The 22,661-nt window shown below is 42.2% G+C and overlaps 1 protein-coding gene across 1 annotated transcript in view; it reads right to left on the bottom strand.

Annotated features, from left to right (window-relative positions):
• orc1 (origin recognition complex, subunit 1) overlaps positions 1-20,662 on the bottom strand; it is a 51,494-nt gene extending 30,832 nt beyond the window's left edge. Inside the window, 6 exon segments of the mRNA XM_061684290.1 lie at positions 10,960-11,081; positions 11,083-11,231; positions 12,557-12,983; positions 15,352-15,524; positions 18,010-18,137; positions 20,433-20,662. Coding sequence (XP_061540274.1) covers positions 10,960-11,081; positions 11,083-11,231; positions 12,557-12,983; positions 15,352-15,524; positions 18,010-18,137; positions 20,433-20,521 — 1,088 coding nt within the window. The 5' untranslated portion in view covers positions 20,522-20,662.
• Positions 20,663-22,661: the final 1,999 nt, after the last annotated feature.

The raw sequence follows: 22,661 nt of genomic DNA, 5'->3' as shown, positions 1-22,661 counted from the left end.
AGGTCATTATCTGTTAGCCATGCTAGCCACGGTGACAGCCATGCTCGTACTTTACCTAATGTTAGCTAGCAAGACTAATTCTGTGGGGAAAAGTAATGACATACCTATGGATACCTGTGATCTGCTATGAGAGTTAACTCAAAACCTCCGTGATATTGTGGGGCAAAAGCTCTCTAAACTCTCAGGAACCCTGGACAAAATATCCACAGCAATGGAAGTGAAGTCCAACCGCATTAACGAGGCAGAAGAGTGGATATCGGCAGTGGCGGACACCTGCAGCGGCTTGAAGATGGAATTTACTGATGCGAATGAGAAAATCAAGAAGTTGATGAACAGCATGGATAACATATAATACCGGAGTAAACGAGACCACATTTGGATCCTTAATCTGAAAGAAGCCTCGGAGGGGAAAGATCCTGTGCTATTCTTTGAATCCTGGCTGCCCACAATGCTTGGGCTTGGGCGCAAGTACTGGCTTGAGCAAAGCCAGTATTAAGCTCAACCGAACACACCACGGGCTGTGACCACGCGGGGCACCAGGCATACGGTCTCGTCCGGTGATCATCAAAATCTACAATTCCAGAGACAAGCCAAGGATAATGGCAGCAATGTGAGCTAACCCTGGCATGGAATACGAAGAACAATGAACATTCATTCACCAGGACTTGTCGTCCACAGTGCGAGAGAGACACCGCACCCTCAACAACGTGTGTCAATTTTGTATTGACAAGGGCGTTCGATTCAACATACGTTTTTGGCTATACTGAATGTGAAACATGACAGAAGAGAACAAGTTCGGAATGCAAAAAGAGGAGGAGGACTTTCTCAACAAGCTTAAGTAGAGACTAACAAGAGTCGCTTCTGAGTGGGACAGGGACTTTTATCCTGCAGGTTCTCATAACACAAGATCTAGTCTTACATTGACTGAGTGAGTTTTTCATCTTGATAATACATACGGAATCCCGACTGTATGATTGGCATACCCAGCCGACTTGGGTAATTATCACATCAGTGTGCAGTATTGAATTAATGGTTGGTTTTGTATGGGAGTGAGGGGACAGTTGCTTTTTTCCAGTAGCGATTACTCCTTTTAGCTGGAGTACTGCAAATGAATGGCGACCACTTCAAGGTGTACCCCGCCTTTCGGCCACAGATAGCTGAGATAGGCTCCAGCACGCACGCCACCCTAGTGAGGATCAGTGGTGTGGAAAATGGATGGGTGAATGGTGTTCCTATAACACTTTTGTTTGGATGACCTTTTGTTTTGGATTAGTTTGGTTTAATTCCTTAAAGCCTTTAGACCTTTTTTTTTTCTTCGTCTTCTGTTAGGCATGCCGGCAAAGGGTTTTTGTGTTTTCCCATATGTTGAGGATGTTTATGACAGCGAAGTTCGTCAAGTATTTCATTGTCAAATGCATTTTGTTTTCCAAGGGTTGCACTTTTATTTAAACTGCATCACCTTCATTTCTTACCAGGCAAGTGGTCTGCTTTATGAGTAATACAACAATCACCACGCTGAATGTCAACGGTATTAATAATGTGGTGAAAAGGTGCAAAATACATTCTATGCGTAAGAAACATAAAGTACAAGTAGCACTGTTAAAAGAGAACTCTCACACAGATCCTGAACATTTAAAATTAAAACTGGATAGGTTCTTTACTCATTAAACTCAAAAAGCCCAGGGGTGGCAATACTTATCCGCAAACACCTCTCGTTTACACTCGATGAAGTCATTCGAGACGCAGAAGAAAGGTTTATAGTTATCACTGGTTTCTATACAGGGAACACAGCCTTATAAGGCAGGGTGTTTTGACATTTGACAGGTCATTTTACACTAAACTGCTATAGCAGATGTCAACTCGCTTTGCCAACCATTTGTCATCACAGGAGGGGACTTTTAACTGTTGTCTATTGCCACGAAAAGATCATAACCTACCTAAAGCAAAACCTCCGTCAAAAATGGGCCGACTCACAAATGAGATGTGCACGGAACTGGGTTTATTAGATGCACGGAGGGTCAGGAACCCCCAACTAAATGACCACTTTTTTTTCCCACCCCCACCAGTTTCAAGAGTAGTTCTGGACAGGAGTAAAGCATGCTCTATCCTCCCCACCAGTCTTTCTAGAATTGATTACATTTTTGTTCAAAGACTTGCTCTGGGACAGGACTAACGCCTGCTCTATCAACAACTGTGTTATGTCAGACCATTCAGTCCCAATTGAGATCATACTGCCTTACTACAGGGTCCGAAATACTCAAAATGTTTTGTATAGCAAATTTTCTTTATCGCTTATACACACTAGGGTCGTGGGCATGCTGGAGCCTATCCCAGCTATCTTTACGCAAGAGGCTCATTTTGATGGATATTGAAATCATGATTAATAAACGTGATCATTTATTTAAACATTGACTGGAGCTGTGAGCAGCTATTAAGGGTCATCACACACCCTGGCCACGTTGGGGTACTGGCACATTGCTGATCCATTGAATAGAAATGCAAAACACACTTTTCCGATTTACATTCGCTCAAAACCATATATACATTTTATTCTGACTTTTTCAAAGCTATTGTGAAGTCTGTGCTAGCTGATTAGCAGCAAATAATCAATTGTTCACTTGAGTCAGGCGAGTTTCCTCAAGCTCTTTAAAGTAACTGCCATTAAGCTTCTTCTAATAAAAAGAACACTGGACGCTTCCATGTTAGCAAGCTATAGCTAAGCTAAGTCCATCTCAAATCTTTTGATTGTTGAGAAAGTTATTTTTAATCAACATAGCAATTTATTGAACTTAAATTGACTTTTTGACAAATTTCAATCAGGTTTCCGAACTCAACACAGTACAGAATCTGCTCTTATCAAAGTGCTAAATGATATAAGGTTGAATACTGATTCGGGAAAAGTGTCCATTCTGATCTTGCTGGACCTCAGTGCGGCTTTAGTTACGGTAGATCATCATATACTACTGAACAGGTCGGAAACGTGGGTAGGACTAAATGGAACAGGTCCTACACCTGGAGGAAAGGAGTTATTTTTTAACCATTGGAAGTGTTCAATTTCATCGAATGGCAATGACCAATAGGGTCCCTTAAGGGTCAGACCTATGGGGTCCCACCTGTTCAGCCTGTATATGCAACCCATGGGACAAATTCGTCAGAACTTTAATTTTGAGTATCATAGCTATGCAGATGACACACAGTTCTATCTTGCAGTGTCTCCAGATGACTACAGTTCAATTGCGGTGTTGTGTCACAGTCTAAAACAGATCAATGACTGGATGAGTCAAACTGTTCTTTAATTAAACCACAACAAAACTGAGAATTGTTTTGGGCAAAAAATGAAAAGAGGATTGCTGTTAGTAAATACCTGCAGTCACTCTCTTTAAAAACCAAAGACCAAGAACAGAACAGAACACCAAACCTTGGTGTTCTGATAGATTCCGACCTGACTTTCAATAGTCATACCAAATCAATTACTAAAACTGCCTTCTACCATCTGAAGAACATATCCAGAGTGAAGGCTTGCATGTGTCAAGCAGACCAGGAGAAGAGCTCATCCATGCATTTATCTCAAGGAGACTTGACTATTGTAATGGTCTTCTGACTGGACTCCCCAAAAAGAGCATTAAACAGCTGCAGCTCATTCAAAATGCTGCAGCTCGGGTTCTGACCAGAACAAAGAGGCCAGAGCATATTACTTCAATTCTAAAGTCTTTACACTGGCTTCCAGTCAGCTTTAGAATATATTTTAAAGTTCTGCTCCTGGTGTATAAACCACTAAATGGTTTCGGATCTGAATACATGAAAGAAATGCTCATGGAATATAAACCCAGTAGAGCTCTGAGATTGACAGACTCAAGTCAAATAGTTGAGCACAGAGTTTAAAGCAAACATGGTGAAGCAGCATTTAGCTATTATGCTGCACACAAATGGAATAAGTTGCCAACAGAAGAGAGGTCAGCCCCAAGTGTGAATGTTTTTAAGCCCAGGTTAAAAACTCTTCTTTTTTCCCCATGCGTTTTTCTCTCTCATTTCCACTTTTAAATATTTCTTGCACTGTACGCCGTTTTAATTGTACTTGTTTTTTTCCCCTCTGTTTTAAATTTTTATCAAACAAAGAAAAAAACAGCTTTAAAAATGCTTTTAATCATGTAAAGCACATTGAGTTACCTTGTGTATGAAATGCGCTATTTAATAAATTTGCTTTGCTTCCAATTCACAATTACGTACTTGGACTTGCTGTTGGGTTTAGGGTATGACTCAGAGTCTTTTTTTCTAGCTCTTGGACTTGTACATATGCCTCCCAATTTTGGTAGCTGTGAAACGTGCAGGTGGGGCTGCTTCTTTGAAAATTACTACTGACTACTGATCCATTTTTTTGAAAAATGCAAACCTGTATGTACCTTTCGGCATTAATGGTGCCTTCACAGATTTGTAAGTTACCCATGCCATTGGCACTAACACAGCCCCATACCATCACAGATGATGGCTTTTGAACTTTGCGTCCATAACAGTCCGGATGGTTCTTTTCCTCTTTGGCCCGGAGGACACGACGTCCACAATTTCCAAAAACAATTTGAAATGCAGACTCGTCGGACAACAGAACACTTTTCCACTTTTCATCAGTCCATCTTAGATGAGCTCAGGCCTGGAGAAGCTGGCGGCGTTTCTGGGTGTTGTTGATAAATGTATTTTGTTTTGCATAGTAGAGTTTTAAGTTGCACTTACGGATGTAGCGCAGAACTGTATTTACTGACATTGGTTTTCTGAAGTGTTCCTGAGCCCATGCGGTGATATCCTTTACACATTGATGTCGGTTTTTGATGCAGTGCCACCTGAGGGATCGAAGGTCACGGGCATTCAACGTTGGTTTTCGGCGTAGCTGCTTACATGCAGTGATTTCTCCAGATTCTCTGAACCTTTTGATGATATTATGGACCGTAGATGATGAAATCCCTAAATTCCTTGCGATTGTACGTTGAGGAACATTGTCCTTAAACTGTTCGACTATTTTCTCACGCACTTGTTCACAAAGAGGTGAACCTCGCCCCATCTTTGCTTGTGAATGACTGAGCAATTCTTTTCTACCCAATCATGGCACCCACCTGTTCCCAATGAGCCTGTTCACCTGTGGGATGTTCCAAACAGGTGTTTGATGTTCCTCAACTTTCTCAGTCTTTTGTGCCATCTGTCCCAGCTTTTTTGGAACGTGTTGCAGCCATAAAATTCTAAGTTAATGATTATTTGCTAAAAACAATCAAGTTTATCAGTTTGAACATTCGATATCTTGTCTTTGTAGTGTATTCAATTAACTGTAGGTCGAACATGATTTGCAAATCATTGTAATCTATTTTAATTTGTTTAACAAGAGACCCTGAAGAACATGATTTGCCATACTCGAATAGTATAATTGCACATCCACTGCAGTAGATGGCAATGGTGCTCTCGTTGCTCTCGTAGTAGTTGCTCTATGGCGTAGTCGTGTTTATTGCAATAGTATAAAAAAAATTGTGTAACACATGAAAGTCACCTGAAAGCTAAGACGAGGAAGTTTGACGAAGCGTTTGTAGCGCTTGGCTTCACAGTGAGTACGGTGGGAGACGAAGAAAGACCGGTGTGTTTAATGTCTAAAAACGCTGGCACCGGAGAGCATGAAGCCTAACAAATTAAAGCACCATTTAAATACATTACACCCTAATCACGCTGACAAGCCCCTGGAGTTTTTTCAGAGAAAACATGCTGAATATTATCAGCAATCATCCCGCTTTGCGAATGCTGTTACAGTAAACCAGCGAGCAATGTTAGCGTCCTATAAAGGTGGCGTACCAAATTGCTCAGTGCAAAAAAAACCAAAAAAAAAAACCACACACCATAGCAGAGGAGCTGATACTGCCTGCAGCAGTTGACATGCTCTCCGTCATGCTGGATGACGCAAGCGCTGCAAAACTAAAAACCATCCCGCTGTCCAACGACACTGTCACCAGACTTATAAAGGACATCGTAAATGATCTCCAAGAACAGCTGGTGGATAAACTCCGAGACAAACGTTTTGCCTTACAAGTTGATGAAGCAACTGACAGCAATAAAGACTGCTTGTTTATTGTATATGTACGTTTTGATTTTTCTAATTCCCTGTGTGAGGAGCTACTTTTTTGTAAATATGTCAGAGAGCCACAGCTGAAGAGTGATTCAAAATGCTGGACAGCTTCCTGTCTGACAATAGGCTAAAGTGGGAGAACTGCATTGGTGTTTGTAGTGATGGTGCTCAGACCATGGCAGGGATGAGAAAAGGACTTCGAGCACTCATCAAGAAGGCCTCACCTAATGCTGAGTGGACACTGTGTTATACAGAGAGAAGCACTTGCATCAAGGCACCTTTCCCCTGAATTAAGTGAGGTGATGACTGACGTTATTGCTGTAGTAAATTTGATCAAAACCAGACCACTAAAAGCAAGAATCTTCGCTGCTATCTGCGAGGAGCTGGGTGCTGAACATCAAGCGGTGCTGTTCCACAGTGCAGCAAGGTGGCTGTCACGAGGAAATGTCTTTTCCCGACTTTTTGAACTCGGAGAGCAGATAAGAGTGTTTTTGGAGCAGGAGCACAAGTGCGGAGTCGCAGAGAAATTTAGCGATGAGAACTTCCTGGGAAAGCTGGCGTATCAAAGTGACATATTTGGAAAGCTAAATGAATTAAATCAACAGCTTCAAGGAAAAGAAAAAGCGCTTCCTGAGGTCACAGACCTGATCAGCCTCTTTGACTCGAAAGCTTGGAATGTGGTGCAGGCGACTTGATGAAGGAAACACTGATTCTATGAGAACCTGCATGAATTTGTGGACGCTACTGACTTGATGCTACTTCAGTGATTCCACACATTAAGCAGCATATTTCATCATTGGGGGGATTCTTTAAAAAGTACTCCCCTGAAAACAGTACCCAGTATGACTGAGTGAGAGATCCTTTCAATGCACCAGCTCCAGCTGGTTTCAGCTCTGCAAAGGAGGACTAATGCATTGACATGACGTCTGACTCCACATTGAGACTGAGCTTTTCATCGCAGACTCTGAGTGAATTCTGGCTGAGTGTAGAGAGGCAGTATCCACTCCTGGGGAAGAGGGCTATGGGCATTCTGCTTCCTTTTGCAACTTCGTACCTATGTGAGACTGGCTTCTCTGCTGTTGCTGCACTGAAGACCAAGTACAGGTCCCAGCTAATCATTGAGCAGGAGTTGGGAGTTGCAGTATCATGCTTCAATCCCCGCTTTGAAAAGCTGTGCCACTGCAAAACGTGCTCATTGTAGCCATTAATTGTGACTTTTTTCGATGGGAGAAAAAAAGAAGGAACAGAAAAATCATCACAAGTCGTTTTGTTACTGATAAACTGATTAACTGTTGTTAATAGAGTGTTCAAATTTGACTTTGATAATTACAATTCAGGTTGTTAACCAAAATTCTAATCATACATGGGTGCACCCAAAACTTTAAGAAATGTGATCACCATGTGATTACCATTGGCCAAATGAATACCGAGTACAAAAAAATATTTGCCTATTTGTATGCGCAACACTGCTTGCTTACTTTTTTTGTACATTGTTTTACTATCATTCATTTTGTCTCGGATTCTCATTTGAACACTCCACTCAGCTCTAGCAGTCGAACGTACTTGTCCATTGAGGTAACTTATATTGTATTTTTATCCTTCATAACGGTTACAGTGGCACTTGCTAAGGGGAAAGGCAACTGCAAAATTCAGTAATTTATCGTACATTTTTATTGAATTGATTTTTTTTGTGTGAAATTCATGTTTTGTTCTTCGAACATAGCTATTTTGTCTGCAACTGATGCGTGGTTCATTTTGTGCACAACTAAAATATATATCCGCAAAGGTTGTATCATGACAACTGGACTGTTCCTGTTTGTTGAACAAAACAGGAACAGTCCAGTTTTCAATGGTACAACCTTTGCAGATTACCCTGACCTGGATGACTGAGAATCTACACAGAGAATAACATGCACAGTGGCGTGAAAAAGTATTGGCCCGCTTCACAAATTCTTAGATTTCTGCCAAGTTTCCCCACTTTCATGTTTAGGATTATCAAACAAATGTAAGTATCAGTCAAATATAACAAGTGAACTTAAAATGCTGTTTTTAAATTATGATTTCATTTATTAAGGGCGGGAAAAAAAAAACTATTCAAAGTTACCTGGCCCTGTGTAAAACAGTAATTACCCTCCTTATTAAATCATGAATTAATTGTGGCTAATCAATTTTTGGATAGTTTCTCCCTGATCACACCCGAGCCTGATTACCTCCAGACCTGCTCAATCAAGAAATCACAAAGAGAATCTGTCCCAACAAATTCAAGTCGGACAAAAGATCTAAAAAAGCTGCAACAAAATGACACGATCCAAAGAAACTCCAGAACAGTCGAGAAGCAAAGTAATTGACATTTACAGTGTCAGTCTGGAAAGGGTTACAAAAGCCATTTCTAAAGCGTTAGGTTTCCAGAGTAGCATCGGGAAAGCCATTATCCTCACATGGAAAACATGGAACAATGGTGAACCTTCCAGGGAGTGGACGGCCTACAAAGATTACAAAAGAACAGCAATGACTCATCCAGGAGGCCACAAAGAAACTCAGGACGACTTCTAAAGAACTGCAGGCCTCCACAGCCTCAGTTAAGGTCAGTGTTCATGACAACAATCAGGAAGAGACGGAGCAAAAAAATGGCATCCATGGCAGAGTTTCAAGGTGAAAACCACTGCTGACCAGAAACGCTCATCTTAGTTTTGTGTTTTTAAAAAAAAAAAAAAAAAAAAAAAATCGGAATGATTCCCAAGCCTTTTGGGAGAAGAATATATGGAGTGACGGGATGAAAGTTGAGCTTTTTTGTTCGGTGTGTTATACTGTATGTGGTGTAAATGTCGCACAGCATTTCAGAAAAAAAACATCATACCAACAGTCAAACGTGGTGGTAGTGTGATGGTCTTGGCCGCTAGCTCCTTCTGGACCTGGACAACGTGGTGTGATTGATGGAACCATGAATTCTGCTCTCTAACAGAAAATCCTGAAGGAGAATGTTCAGCCATCAGTTTGTGACCTCATGCTGAAGCACACTTGAGTTCTGCAGCAGGATAATGACACAAAACTCACTAGCAAGTCATCATCTGAATGGCTTAAAAAATATGGAATGAAGATTTTGGAGTGGCCTAGTCAAAAGTCCAGACTTGAATCCAATTGAAATGCAGTGAGTGACGTGATGTTCATGCTCGAAAACCCTCCATTTTTGTGAAGCAAAGCAAAGCGTTACCTGGTGACTTATCAACTCCATTGGATACAAACATGAACTTCCTTGTAATTACTCAATTTTGGGCAGCTGTGGCCCAATGGTTTAAGATCATCGCCTGCCACTGTGGGGGACCTAGGTTCAAGACCCCGACTGGACCATCCGCCCACATCCCCCAGACTCACGGCTGTGGTGTCCTTGAGCAAGACACCGATACGCCGAAATGCTCCCCGGGCGCTTCAGCTGCCCCCTGCTCCGGTGCGTTCCACTAACGTGTATGTGTTCACTGTGACGGGTAAAATGCAGAGAACAAATTTCATGTGCATGCATGCATGTTCATGACAATAAAAAGGTGATTCTTCTTTTGCTGCATTCAAACACTTCTGCAAGGAAGAGTGGGCCAAAATATCTCCACAGAGATGTGAGAGACTCATTGCCCGTTCTCGAAAAAGCTTGATTTCAGTTGCTGCTGCTGAGGATGGACCAAGCAGTTATTAGGTTCAGAGGGCCATTACTTTTTCACACAGGGCCAGGTAACTTTGAATATTTTTTCCCCCCTTAATGAAATCACCATTTAAAAACAGCATTTTAAGTTCACTTGGGTTATATTTGTCTATTTACATTTGATGAACTTACTACATAAAAGTGGGGAAACTGCAAGTAAAAAAAAAAAAAATAAATAAAAAAAAATTGGGAAGGAGGGCCAATACTTTTTCATGGCACTGTATACATACCTGTTTTTAATTTGAAATAAACCCTATTTTTCTAATTAGGAAGCGTTCCATACCTCCCAAAGAGTTAAGAACCACTGCAATGAACCAAATGCATGCAGCAGTGTGAATACTATAGAGTGAACCGTGCATATTCACGGTTCAAAATTCACAAATTCATATATTCAAGGGTTTTTTTTTGGTGGGGGGGGGGGGGGGGGCAAATTTATCCTCCCCTATTCGCTGAAAAACCCACCTATTTGCTGGTCAGCCAAAAAACAATCACAGTATTCCTTGGCCGCAATCTTGTGGCATCTTGTTGCCATGTTAATAGGAGGGAGTGAGTTTGGGATCTTCATGAGCAATGCTTTCCCACCACCATGGGACAGCTGTACGTCGGCAATAATAAGCCTTTTCGGGGGTCTAGTCAATTACGTGCAGATTATTGCTATTCCCAGCAGGGCTCAGTCCCCATCTCCTACGAATAGCAAGAGTTCACTCGATAACCAAGCAGATCACTTCATATTGACTCACCTCTGCTCCCTGATGGCATATCACTACCTCCAAGGTACTGAGAGTCGGCAGCCTGTTGCAGCAACTTAGACTGCCTTTTTGCCGTGGTTTACTTTTACCTTTTTACTATTCTCATCGTTTTTATGGTCTCGTGCTGTTTGCTCCCTTAGCATTTTCGATTTAGAAATTCGAAGGATAATCTCATCACTATCATTATGTTTTTTTCTTTGTTTACGATCAACAGTATCTTATAGTTTCTCCTGAATACTGTATGTTTTTGTCAGTGCATTAAGCAAGCCATATTAAGCAACGCGAGTTATCACCCTGCTGAGGGCTGCAGGAAGCACCAGCGTGCCTGTGGTCCACACCCAGTCAGCCAGGTTTCAGGTCAAAAACCCCATGAAGAAAGAATAAGAATCCAATAAAACTCAAATGTGATGCAACTCCTGACTCACGTGGATGAAAAAGCTCTGGTTTTAGATGGAGGACTGTCTGTCTCACAGGCAGACAGTTTGTTCATCATGAAAACGGAGGGCTTTTGGGAGAGAGAATCTGCGTCGGCAGGTGCTCTGTGCAATCTTCCGGCGTGGGGTTAGGCTGTAGGTGGGATGCAGCACCAGAGGTGGAGACGCCAATAACCTCTGGGCCAACTCCACCTCTGACTCGAGCTCTTCATCCAGTAGCTGACTCAAGACATCACTGAAAGGCATTGACTTCTTCTCTGGACCTGCAGTCAGACATGCAAACAACAAAGGCATGAAAAAGGTGACCCAAAAAAATGTGAAATAAAGTGTGTGTGTGGGTGTGTCTGTGGGTGGGCGGGGTTTCTGGCTCTCTCTTTCTCCTCTGGATGTGTCCAAACCATCGAAGTCTCTCTAACTTTGTCTCCCAAAAACATCTTACCTTGGCTGTCCCTTTGATGAGCTCATTTCTAATGTTATCCAACATGGTCACTCCGAGAGCTCACGGTTTGAACCACAGGCACATCAATTAAATTTTTTTTTTTTTTTAAAAACGTGAATGTGCAAATTCTGATGTTGCTGTGTGTGTGTGTGTGTGTTTATGCGCAGTCAAAACCACAACAACAAACATCTGCAATTTACTGCACGGTGTTTTCTCAAGTTATAAGTGAGCTGAAATGTCCACGTTTGGGCAGACAGTGCCAGACAAATACTACAATACATGAAAGCTGTTGTTTTTCTTGGTCTAAATGTAAACAAGCGTAGCGCTCCGTTGCCTTCATGGTAACGACGACCTTCACAACATGGTGGCCACGTAACCACGACGACCAGCCGGGCTGGCTTATCTAGTGTTAATACCTATGCTCGGGAAGCCCAATAGAAGACGACGTGTGAGGTCATGTGACTTTCGTGTCGTTTGATTGGTGAACTAGACTTGAACGTCACTGGCGCTTAAATTGGATTGGCGCAAACAGCGCCCAATGCGGAAGTCGAAGTCATAGCCTCGCGCACAAAATAGTTGATGAGCAATAATTGATCAATAAAAGTAACGAGACATTTAGACAGGCGGAACCTCAGGCCAATGCGCTTGCATATTAGTCCGCCGCGGAGTAATATTCACAATTACATCTGTGTGTGGGTGGTGGATGTGTGGAATGGATCTAGCTGCCAGTGTTCAAGGAGTCCAAAACAGTCTATGACAACAGCAACCGCCCAGGAAAAACTCATCGGATCTATACGATTCACGTAAATGGCGAAAGGTGAATGGTTTGCATGTATGCGAAGTGACAAGTACATGGGGAAAAGATATTTCAGACGTCAGATTTGTATGCCTAAAATATTTACCGATATCCATCCATCCATTTTCTGTAGCGCTTATCCTCACTAGCGTCGCGGGCTGCTGGAGCCTATCCTAGCTACCTTCGGGGGGAGGCGGGGTACACCCCGAACTGGTAGCCAGCCAATCGCAGTACTTAATAATAGTGTATTCATTATACATCGTTATTAAACAATGCCCCAATCATGATTTGAGTCAGTTTGTGTAACACCGACCAATATTATGTTCCATATTTTTAAACAGCGAACGACTCACTGCAGAGCTCGAGCCGTTTGCGGACTCCTGGCGTCCTGGCTGCCGCATTCCTTCTCTTGGTGCTTAGACATTTTGAAGCGGACAGTTTGGTGGCTGAGTGGAGTGACTCGGCCTCCAGGCAAACCTTTCCTGTACTCATGGTGTCGCCGGCGTATCGGAGATTCGCTGAAGCTGCCCGTTGTATGACAGCGGTGCCAGGTGTAGACAAAGCTCGTCGGTTCACTCTTCGAGATGCGGGAGCGGCCGCAGCCGGTGAGCTGGGAAATGAATTGGGGTGGCAGGGTTTGGGACAGCTAGGAGGGGTGGAAGGTGGCAATACAGCGGAGTCCATCATCTTGAAAGTCTTGGTGTCCCAGGACAACTTCACATAGAGCACATCTTTATCATTGGAGTCTGGGAAGGGAGCTGGTCCATCAAGATACTTCACCTATGAGTGAAAGGAGAGACACTTTAAATTTGTATATATACCTCATGACATCAGTAGGATATGGCAACTTCCAATTTCCATAAACTAAAGCCACTGAGTATGTGGCAGGTGGATGATGCTTGCCAAGGCTCTGGATGTTGTGGGGCAGTCTTCGTTGACATGCCTCCGCATGATACAAAATAATACGTAGAATTTGTGTACTGTGAATGAATGACATGACAATGTCGCAAGTGTTCTCGTGCGGTGGAAACCGCTACAGATAACAAAATAATCACTCGGTTTATGTCTCGAAAACACGCTTAAAAGTGTACTCTGTAGTTTTCAAACTGCTTGAAAGATTTGAATGTAGCCTCACTCATTCCCCAACCCCGTTTTCCAAGCCTAGCAATATGCGACCGTCCGCGTATAGGAGACAAACGTTATGTTTACTAGTCCTGCCAAAGTTTAAGCGTTAACTCATGACTAATCCCAAAAAAATTAGCGCAGGAAACGTATTAGTTCAGATCAATCACAATGTATTTTGAGCACACACGCTCCTTTACCTTAACCACGGATGGATCTTAAACGAGGCGCAGGTTGCTATAAGGTCAGTGATCGGGTCAATGCTTACGCCTGAGCAAAGATGAGTGAGGAGAGTCCGACTACGTGTGCTCGGCAGAAAATTCTGCTTCAAAAGTCACCCCGATGGGACTTCAGCACTGCACTACATGCAAATTACCTTTGTTTTTTTCTGAACTCTCTTTTCATTAGGGTTGGGCATCGTTTGAATTTGAGCGATTCTTGCTCCCGTTCCTTATTTAGATTCTGGTTCCAAACGATTCAGAGTCTTTTCAGGGGCTGGGTCAAAAAAAAGTTTGCATGGTTGAAATAAGGGGTGCCCAAATTATGAACATCCATTTTCTTAGCAGCCCGCAGCATAGAGGGGTTCTTTATAACCAGTATCAATATCAAACCTATGAACTAAAAGCCAATGTGTATGGAAATAACTCAATTGACTCTATATTCATTAATTATTGTTTCAGCTAAAAGTTAAAATAGCATTGTTAAAATAGTTATTTGGGACTGTTTCATCATGTCAAATGGTTTATATGTGCAAGTTTTAACTTGACTTCCTGTTTTAAGCGTGTAGCCTTTTATTTTGAAGGGTGCACACCGGAACTCAGCATTTTGCCATAAATGTAACTTACATATTACTTATGGTACTTTTCGTGCCATAAATGTAACTTATATATTTACATTTCCTATAGCCACTACTGCTACTGATATGATGGAAATGTCCCCATTATGGGATTAATCAAGTTTATCATCTTATATTACAAATATTTATTAATATACTATACTATATAGAATAGAATAATATACTTTTATAATTATTATTTACTTAATACGTCTCCAGTGACGTGTACTGTATCACCCAAACACATGGTAAAAAGCGTTTGAAGTGTTGAAGTTTATTCATGGAGGTGATAATTAGTGACTTTTAATGCACTGGCAATGGACGCAAAGAGAACTTTCACCTCCACGGCTTGGCAGCCGGGAGGAGGGGGGGGGCCCTAATAAAATAGCGTAAGCCCCAAGCAGCTTTTTGTTCTCTCCCTCTAAAAAAAATAAATAAGCTAGTGTTTATTTCATTAGTTTTTTTCTTTTTTTATTTCCCACACAGCACCATCCTGACTGGTGTTTCAGCCGGAACTAGTCAGCGCCCAGTGATTTCCGTAACAATATATGGACAATTGGAAGCTCTGTGTTTTTGAGATTATAGGGCGAAAGCTGCAGCTCGCGACAATTGTGGACTGAATGGGTGGCAACAATGCAGAAATGAAAGGCCAGTATTTCGAGGCTAATAGCCCGCGAGCAACACACTGGAGGAAACCAAAAACAAAAAAAAGAACTAGTAGTTCATTTTTGGTCCGGTGAACTGAACTACTTCATTTTTGGAACTATGAATTGAACTACTTCGCCTAGAAATTGAACTTTCCCGACACTGATCCTGTATTATTTCACATCGCAATATTATATATCGCAGGTTTAAAAAATTCATTTGTTTCCCAATAACGTGCAGTCCTAATTTGCATTATGAAAATGACTGTAGGATATACCTGTACATGACTAGTATAATGAAGAGGGATCATACACACACACACACACACACACACGCGCGTATCGCATCCCATGATAGCATGTGCCACGCTATGTTACATGCTGCTGCAAGCTAATGAGCTAACGAACAAACTCCACAACTTCTAAGGAGTGTGGACAGAGTCATATTTGCAGGGCCCTCGCAACTGAGACTGCTGCCCAAGTGACACCTGGCTAAGCAGAAGAAAACTGATGCACAAATGAATGAGGAAAAAAAAAAACTATTTACCTGCACGGGTCTGAGGATGGACTCGGCATTGACCTCTTCATTGCAGCCTCGTCCCTGATAGTAAAAGACTTCCTGTGGATGCGGCTCTCTACCCAGTAGTGGCAGTTTGCTCACAGGCACTTCAGATGCACGGACAAACCACTGGACCATGGCCTTCTTCTGCCTCCCACTCTCTGAGACATAAGATAGGAAGACAAAATGCCAATGTTGTTTTCAGCTCTCTATCAAAACAAAAGTGGGTGCCCTTACGTGAGTTTTTAATTCATTCTGTGATCATGCATGGAACGCAAAACATATCTCAAATCGTCATTCCCAATCAAATGATTATTGCCATGAATAAGTCATTAAAAAATATATGCATTTATTTATTTTGTTTATTTCGCTATAAAGTGTTATGTCGTGACCCAAATCTAAAAAACGCGGTAGCTGATGTCCTGGGTGCGCTACGCTAACGCACATGACCACGGTTTGATGACGTGAAGTTGAACTTGCTAAAATGTAGTTTTCTTCATGGCAGGTGTCCTTGGACAAAACTGAAATACATGTATATAATTGAATTTTATGAATATGGGTGCGAGTATAATTGAATCCTATGGTCTCAGTTTCCTGTTTTGTTTTTGGTTTTTTTAACAATAAAAGCCACATTTCATTACGTTGTGTCATACTGTATTTCTCATTTGCTGAAAGCCAAAACTGCGAACGTATGCATTTTTTTCCCTCACAACTAAAACAATGAAACAAAACATGACCTGTAAAGTTCATTTATGTACAGTTTTCATTAGCCAGATATTGACATGATCATCTTTTATCATTTCTCTAAATGATCGTGTGTGATACATAATTCCAGCCATAACCAATAACCATAATTTCGATACACTGTTATACTTTTAGGGGCGTCTGTGGCTCAGTTGGTAAGTCCAGTGACCGAAGGGTCGTCGGTTCGAATACTGTCTGTATGTCGAAGTGTCCTTGGGCAAGGCTCTCAACCCCAATTTGCTCCCAGTGGGCCTGGCAGCGCCTGGCAGGGCAGCAGCCGCCGATTGGTGTATTAGTGTGTGTGTGACTGTGAGGCTTTTTAAAGCGCTTTGGGAAATGTGATGGTGTATATAAAGCAATATATAAGTGCAGTCCATTTACCATTATTAGGCGTATGCAGTGGAGGAAATAATTGTTTGTAAGTTCACCCTCTGACAAAGATGTCTACAATTACATACAGAATTTTTTTTTCCATTGAGCAAGTGCTCCCATAGACTCATCCTCTCATTTTAAGACGGTACTCCTAATCTAAACTCGATAGCTGTATGAAAGATACTTTTCTCACTGTGTTACTGGGCCAGAGTAGCCATCGAACACGAGGCAGAAGTTTTAATCGAGTTGTTTTTTTGTAAGCCATTGTAACATTATATACATTTTTAACAACCAAAGTCCATAATTATACAAAAAAGAAAGGATATTGAATGCTGAGGTTTAATTCTATCCATCCATCCATCTTCTGACCCGCTTCTCCTCACTAGGGTCGCGGGCGTGCTGGAGCCCATCCCAGCTATCATCGGGCAGGAGGCGGGGTACAACCCTGAACTGGTCGCCAGCCAATCGCAGGGCACATACAAACAAACAACCGTTCGCACTCACATGCACACCTACGGGCAATTTAGAGTCTCCAATTCATGCATGTTTTTTTGAGATGTGGGGGGGGGGGGGGAAACCGGAGTGCCCGGAGACAGCCCACGCGGGCACGGGGAGACCATGCAAACTCCACACAGGCGGGGCCGGGGATTGAACCACGGGCCTCAGAACTGTGAGGCTGACGCTCTAACCAGTCGTCCACCGTGCCGCCGGTTTAATTCTAACAGCCTGTAAATATAAAAAAAGTGTACTTTACGAAAAACTTTGATACGTGTTGAAAACCAATTATTTGAGTTCAAACGTAGATGTACTATCATACTTAAAAGTTAAATACAACTGAATTATGCTTCATAAAATGTACTCTTAAAAATGTACTGTAATGGCTTTGAAAAAAATAAAAGTATTGCAAGTTGTAAATGCTGTAGATTATTATTATTTTTTAAATACATATCACAAGAGAGCCATTGTACCACTTGTGATGCTCATACCACGTTTTGAGAATCATGACCTGCTACCTATCGCTCTGTAATGTGTTAAACACACATTTTTAAAAAGTGCGATCCAGGCACTGAACAGCTGGACTGTATTATGGCTCATCATTAGGCTGTATACCACTGTACGTAATTGTATAATCCCCACTTTGCGTTGATTGTATAAATATTACTGGGGCCTATTTATTGCTAACCAATATTTTAATGTTGGGTTATTTTGTTTGGGTTCAAATGTTCTCTCAATCCAATATATATTGTTGTCCGACGTAATACAAAGACTGCTATCGACCCAACGCCGCTGAGGTGAGGTGAAACCTTTGAATATTTCTGTTTGTCATCAATTAACCACAAATGGTGACAATTTTCCTTTGGGGGTGGGGGGGATTTTATCAACAAATATTTCCACAAGTACTCTATCATTTATTCGTGTGGGAAGCAGCCATGTAACCATTTGTAATGTTTGCTGCCATGACTGCGCATGGTATGGAATTCCCTTTTACTATGGTTCAAATTGTTTCGATTCCCATCATCGGTGACTCACCGTCCCCAATCAGCTTGTTAACTTGAGCCACATAAGGGTTGTCCTCTTCTTCACCCTCAATAAGAATGCATTGACCAGCGTTAATGATGTTGGGCCTGGGTAGACCCTCCACACTGATGACCAAAGAGCTGAAACAGAAAGAGACAGTATATTGTGAGCTTCAAAAATATTTCAAAAACATTTGAGAGTTGCAGATATTTATACACATGAACTACTGATTAAATCAAACAGTCTAAGGGAAACGGTTTACCAACTACTGTTTTATATTCAGGTATTTCATCTGGCTCGAATACACAGGAGGATTTGTTATGAAAACACAAAATGTTTCGGTGAACAACAATATTGGAACAGGCTGAAGCTAAATTACGTTACTAGACTTGACTGCAAATATCATGCTTGCGCAATGGAGCACATTTTGTAGGACAGCGTATTGTCCCAAAAACTACCACAATAACTGATATTGTTGATGGGCTTTTTTTTTTTTGGGCCACGGATATGATCATATTATAGAGCATAATCATTCAAGTGCATCCGTTTTAAGAACAGTTGACTTTCAATTCGAAAATAACAATAACTAAATAAAACATGTCAGTAAGTCAGACTCAGGCTCTCGTCACAAAAATTGCACTTAAATATTACATATTTGGCGCATAGGTATCGAGTCATTAGCCACTAAAGAGGTACAAATAAAAGGTCTTAAAGCCTGCCAACTTTGAATGAATAATAATTTAAAAAAATTTAAAAAACACCACTACTCAAAAGCATTTGGGCTTTGCCACTGTCTTTAAAACAGATGCCATAAATTTCAATATCATTGTTATTGTTTTTTTTGTTCTATTTATTTAGTTTGAATGTTGCCACTTTATGTACTGTAACATAACTGCAACGTTTCTGCTGCCTGCATAATTTGTGCTGCCTCTTGGCTTTTGAAAAAGGAAATTGTATCTCTCATTAAGCGTTTACCGGCTTAAATTAAGGATAAGTGAAATGTAAAATATTAAATTAAGGATAAGTGAAATGTAAAATAAGGCCAGCCCTCGAGCTGGACTGTGACGTCACACTTTGACCTGAAAATGAGTCTGCTCAAGTCAATTCCTGCCTGAATATTGATGTGTGCCTCCGCGATTATGGTTTATAGACATAACTTTTCTCTGTGTGTGTTATGCGGGGAACACACACACACACACACACACACACACACACACACACACAGATAGACAGACAAGCGTCCCTGCAAATGTGTGTCCCTCTCAGACACGGGATGCAGATCAAACGAGATCCCTCATACATGATGAAAATATTCTGGAATACTAATCACCCACCAAAACTTCATGCCACTTGCAAAGCAGGTTCTATTTTAACATTTGTGTATGAAGGCGGCACGGCGGGCGACTGGTCAGCACATCTGCCTCGTAGTTCTGAGGGCCGGGGTTCAAGTCCCGGGGTGGTTTTCCATGTAAGCCTATCTCCCGCATCCTCCTCTCCAACACCAACGGCCCTCATGTCTTCCCTCACGACACCCATCAACATTCTCTTTGGGTCTTCCTCTCGCTCTCTTGCCTGGCAGCTCCATCCTCATCATCCTTCGAGCAATATACCGGCTCTCTCTCCTCTGCTAGGATCAGTTTCTTCACTTCCTGACCACACTCCCCATTGCTCTGGACGGTTGACCCCAAGTATTTCAAGTCCTCCACCCTTGCTCTCTCTTCCTCCACCACCCCTCTCATTCATGCACATATATTCTGTTTTACTGCGGCTCATCTTCATTCCTCTGCTTTCCAGTGCATGCCGCCATCTTTCTAACTCTTCCTCCAGCTGCTCCCTGCAGATCGCAATGCCAGCAACTAAGCTTCGCCCCACTGCCGCCTTTTCAGTGACGACATAATTGCGTTGTGACGTCAGTGCATCCGTCGAGCATAGCGAACAATCTGTGATTCACAGATGCTTGCTTTGCAATGTATTTTATGAGGCCCAAAATGCTCATTTTGACGCATTCCAAGACCGCTTAATTGGAGCCTTGAACTACCAAACCTCAACTTTAAATGTACTTTAACTTAATAGAAAAAATAAATAAATAAATAAATTCTTCATGAGTAAACTATATTGAAATAAAAGCAATTAATAAAATAAATACTTGCCGTTCCTGTAATCATTGCATTTAAGAAAAGTCCCCTCATTAATCTGCCAATTGGCACACTGAAATCCTTTTGGTAATCCTGCTTGACCTCAAACAACCAAACGTTTAGTGAGAAAAAGCGTGTCTTTTTATACGTAAAGTGCATATAATCCCCTGGTTTCAACTGGATACTGAACGGCAGACAGAACAGTGCAACTTGCTAGCCACAATTATCAATGTCGGTATGTTTAACGTTGAATGGCAACTATATAAATGAATACAACATTGGCAAAAGGCAAGTCCTCACCCGTATTCAAAGTTTTTCAGCTTCCTGTCGAATCTCAAAGGTTCTCCTTGCCACTTGTACACTCGTCGCACTCGGAGTCTCGTTTTCATTCTGGGCTTCGAAATAAAACCAGTGGTAATGATTCGCCCTTGTGAGGCTGAGAAACCCTTGAAAAGGTTGACTCGAACAAGTCGTTTCGAGCCAATTTATCAACGATGGAGGATGCGCGCCGTACACATCACGTAGGCCGTTTTCCCGCGAGAAGTGCGTCACATCCGCGACAGGGAAAAAAAACAAAAAAAGCAGGCCCTCGTCCACACTAGCTAGTAGCTAGGCCAGCACATAGCATCCTGGCTAACCGTCATGCCTGTAATAGCGGCCATGTTGGAAAGGTCGACGTGGACGCTGAAATTAAGTCTAACTGGCTTGTTGCGGAATCGATTTTCATGATAGTTACTATTTTGTCAACGCCGGAGTGTTTGCTATCAATAAACAACCATTTTAATTTTAAAAAAAATGCACTAAAGAATGTATGCAAATATGAAAGTGACTTTTCATGTGAAAGTGACTTTGAAAAACGGAAATTAAGTGAAATTTAAGATTTAGTTTTGCGATTATCATGGTCCCTTTGCGCCTGTTTGACGAGTGAACAAGGTTGGCACTAATTATTGGCATGTAAATATATAAATATATTTGTCGTGTTTCGTGATGTTTATAATATGCTGCAAAATTTTGCAGTTGAACGGGTTTCAGCCACTGGAGGGCGCTAGCGCACTTTTGTAAACGCCATGCTCGGCAACGTAGTTTGCGAGCCTCAATGTTCATATAAGGTAAAATACTTCCAATATGTGGATTTCATTTCATGATTCTTGTAAAAGGCAATGTGAAAAGGTGTTAATAAATACATAGTACGAGCACAAGGTAAAGATTATGGCTAAAGGGTAAAATTCTATGGTAATAGTAATTCATATAAGGTAAAACCTACTGTTATAAATTACTGATTGTATTTGTTTGTTTATTCCTGTAGCTCTTACAGTGGGTTCACACACACACACACACACACACACACACACACACACACACACACACACACACACACACACACACACACACACACACACACACACACACACACACACACACACACACACACACACACACACACACACACACACAGGGCGGCACGGTAGCCGACTGGTTAGGGCGTCAGCCTCACAGTTCTGAGGACCCGGGTTCAATCCTCGGCCCCGCCTGTGTGGAGTTTGCATGTTCTCCCCGTGCCTGTGTGGGTTTTCTCCGGGCACTCCGGTTTCCTCCCACATCCCCAAAACATGAATGGTAGGTTAATTGACAACTTTAAATTGCCCGTAGGTGTGCATGTGAGTGCGGATGTTTGTTTGTATGTGCCCTGCGATTGGCTGGCAACCAGTTCAGGTTGTATCCCGCCTCCTCCCCGATGACAGCTGGGATTGGCTCCAGCACGCCCACGACCATAGTGAGGAGAAGCGGCTCAGAAAATGGATGGATGGATGAATATTTGACATCAATGAATGTTTCGAAAGGATAAACTGACATAGGATGATCAGGGTTGGGTCGACCGCGGAGCGGAGCAGGCAATCCTTTTCTGCTCCTGAATATTAAGTTGCTTTATCCCGCTGTATAGTACTCGGAGCATATCTCTAGAGTTGGGTCCAATGAAACGGCACAAGGTGTGGAACTCCACTAAGGAAATGTTAGCCATCTGCTCCACGGTGACATGAGTACAGCCCCTTCCCAAGCTGAGGAAACACTGCCTACTCGTTTGTGGGCAGCCACAGCTGATATTGATGCCATGAGCGGCATGGTGGAGAGGGGGAAGTTGGTGGAGAGGGGGAAGTTGGTTCCCTCAGGACCCGTGTTCCAAATGCGACCAAGACTTTGATTTTCTTCATTAGTTGAATTATCTTAACGGGAAGACGGTAGGACCGACGATAAATCTGGACATCTTGGCCCAAAAAGTTGGCGAACTCGTCTCCTCTTTATCGGTCATTTTCAACAAAGTCGCCGTACTGTCCATTTATCACTTTTCCGGTCGGTTAGGGTCACGGGCATGCTGGAGCCTATCCCACCTGACTCTGGGTGAGAGGCAGGGCACACCCTGAATTGGTCACCAGTCAATCACAGGGCAAACAACCAGTTGCACTCACATTCACACCTATGGGCAATTCAGACTCTTCAGTCAACCAACCATGCATCTTTTTGGAATGTGTG

Source organism: Phycodurus eques, chromosome 8, assembly GCF_024500275.1.
Source record: "Phycodurus eques isolate BA_2022a chromosome 8, UOR_Pequ_1.1, whole genome shotgun sequence".
In the NCBI taxonomy this organism is placed as follows: domain Eukaryota; kingdom Metazoa; phylum Chordata; class Actinopteri; order Syngnathiformes; family Syngnathidae; genus Phycodurus; species Phycodurus eques.
The sequence above is the reverse complement of the archived record's forward strand: the minus strand, read 5'-3'. Positions and strand labels throughout refer to the sequence as shown.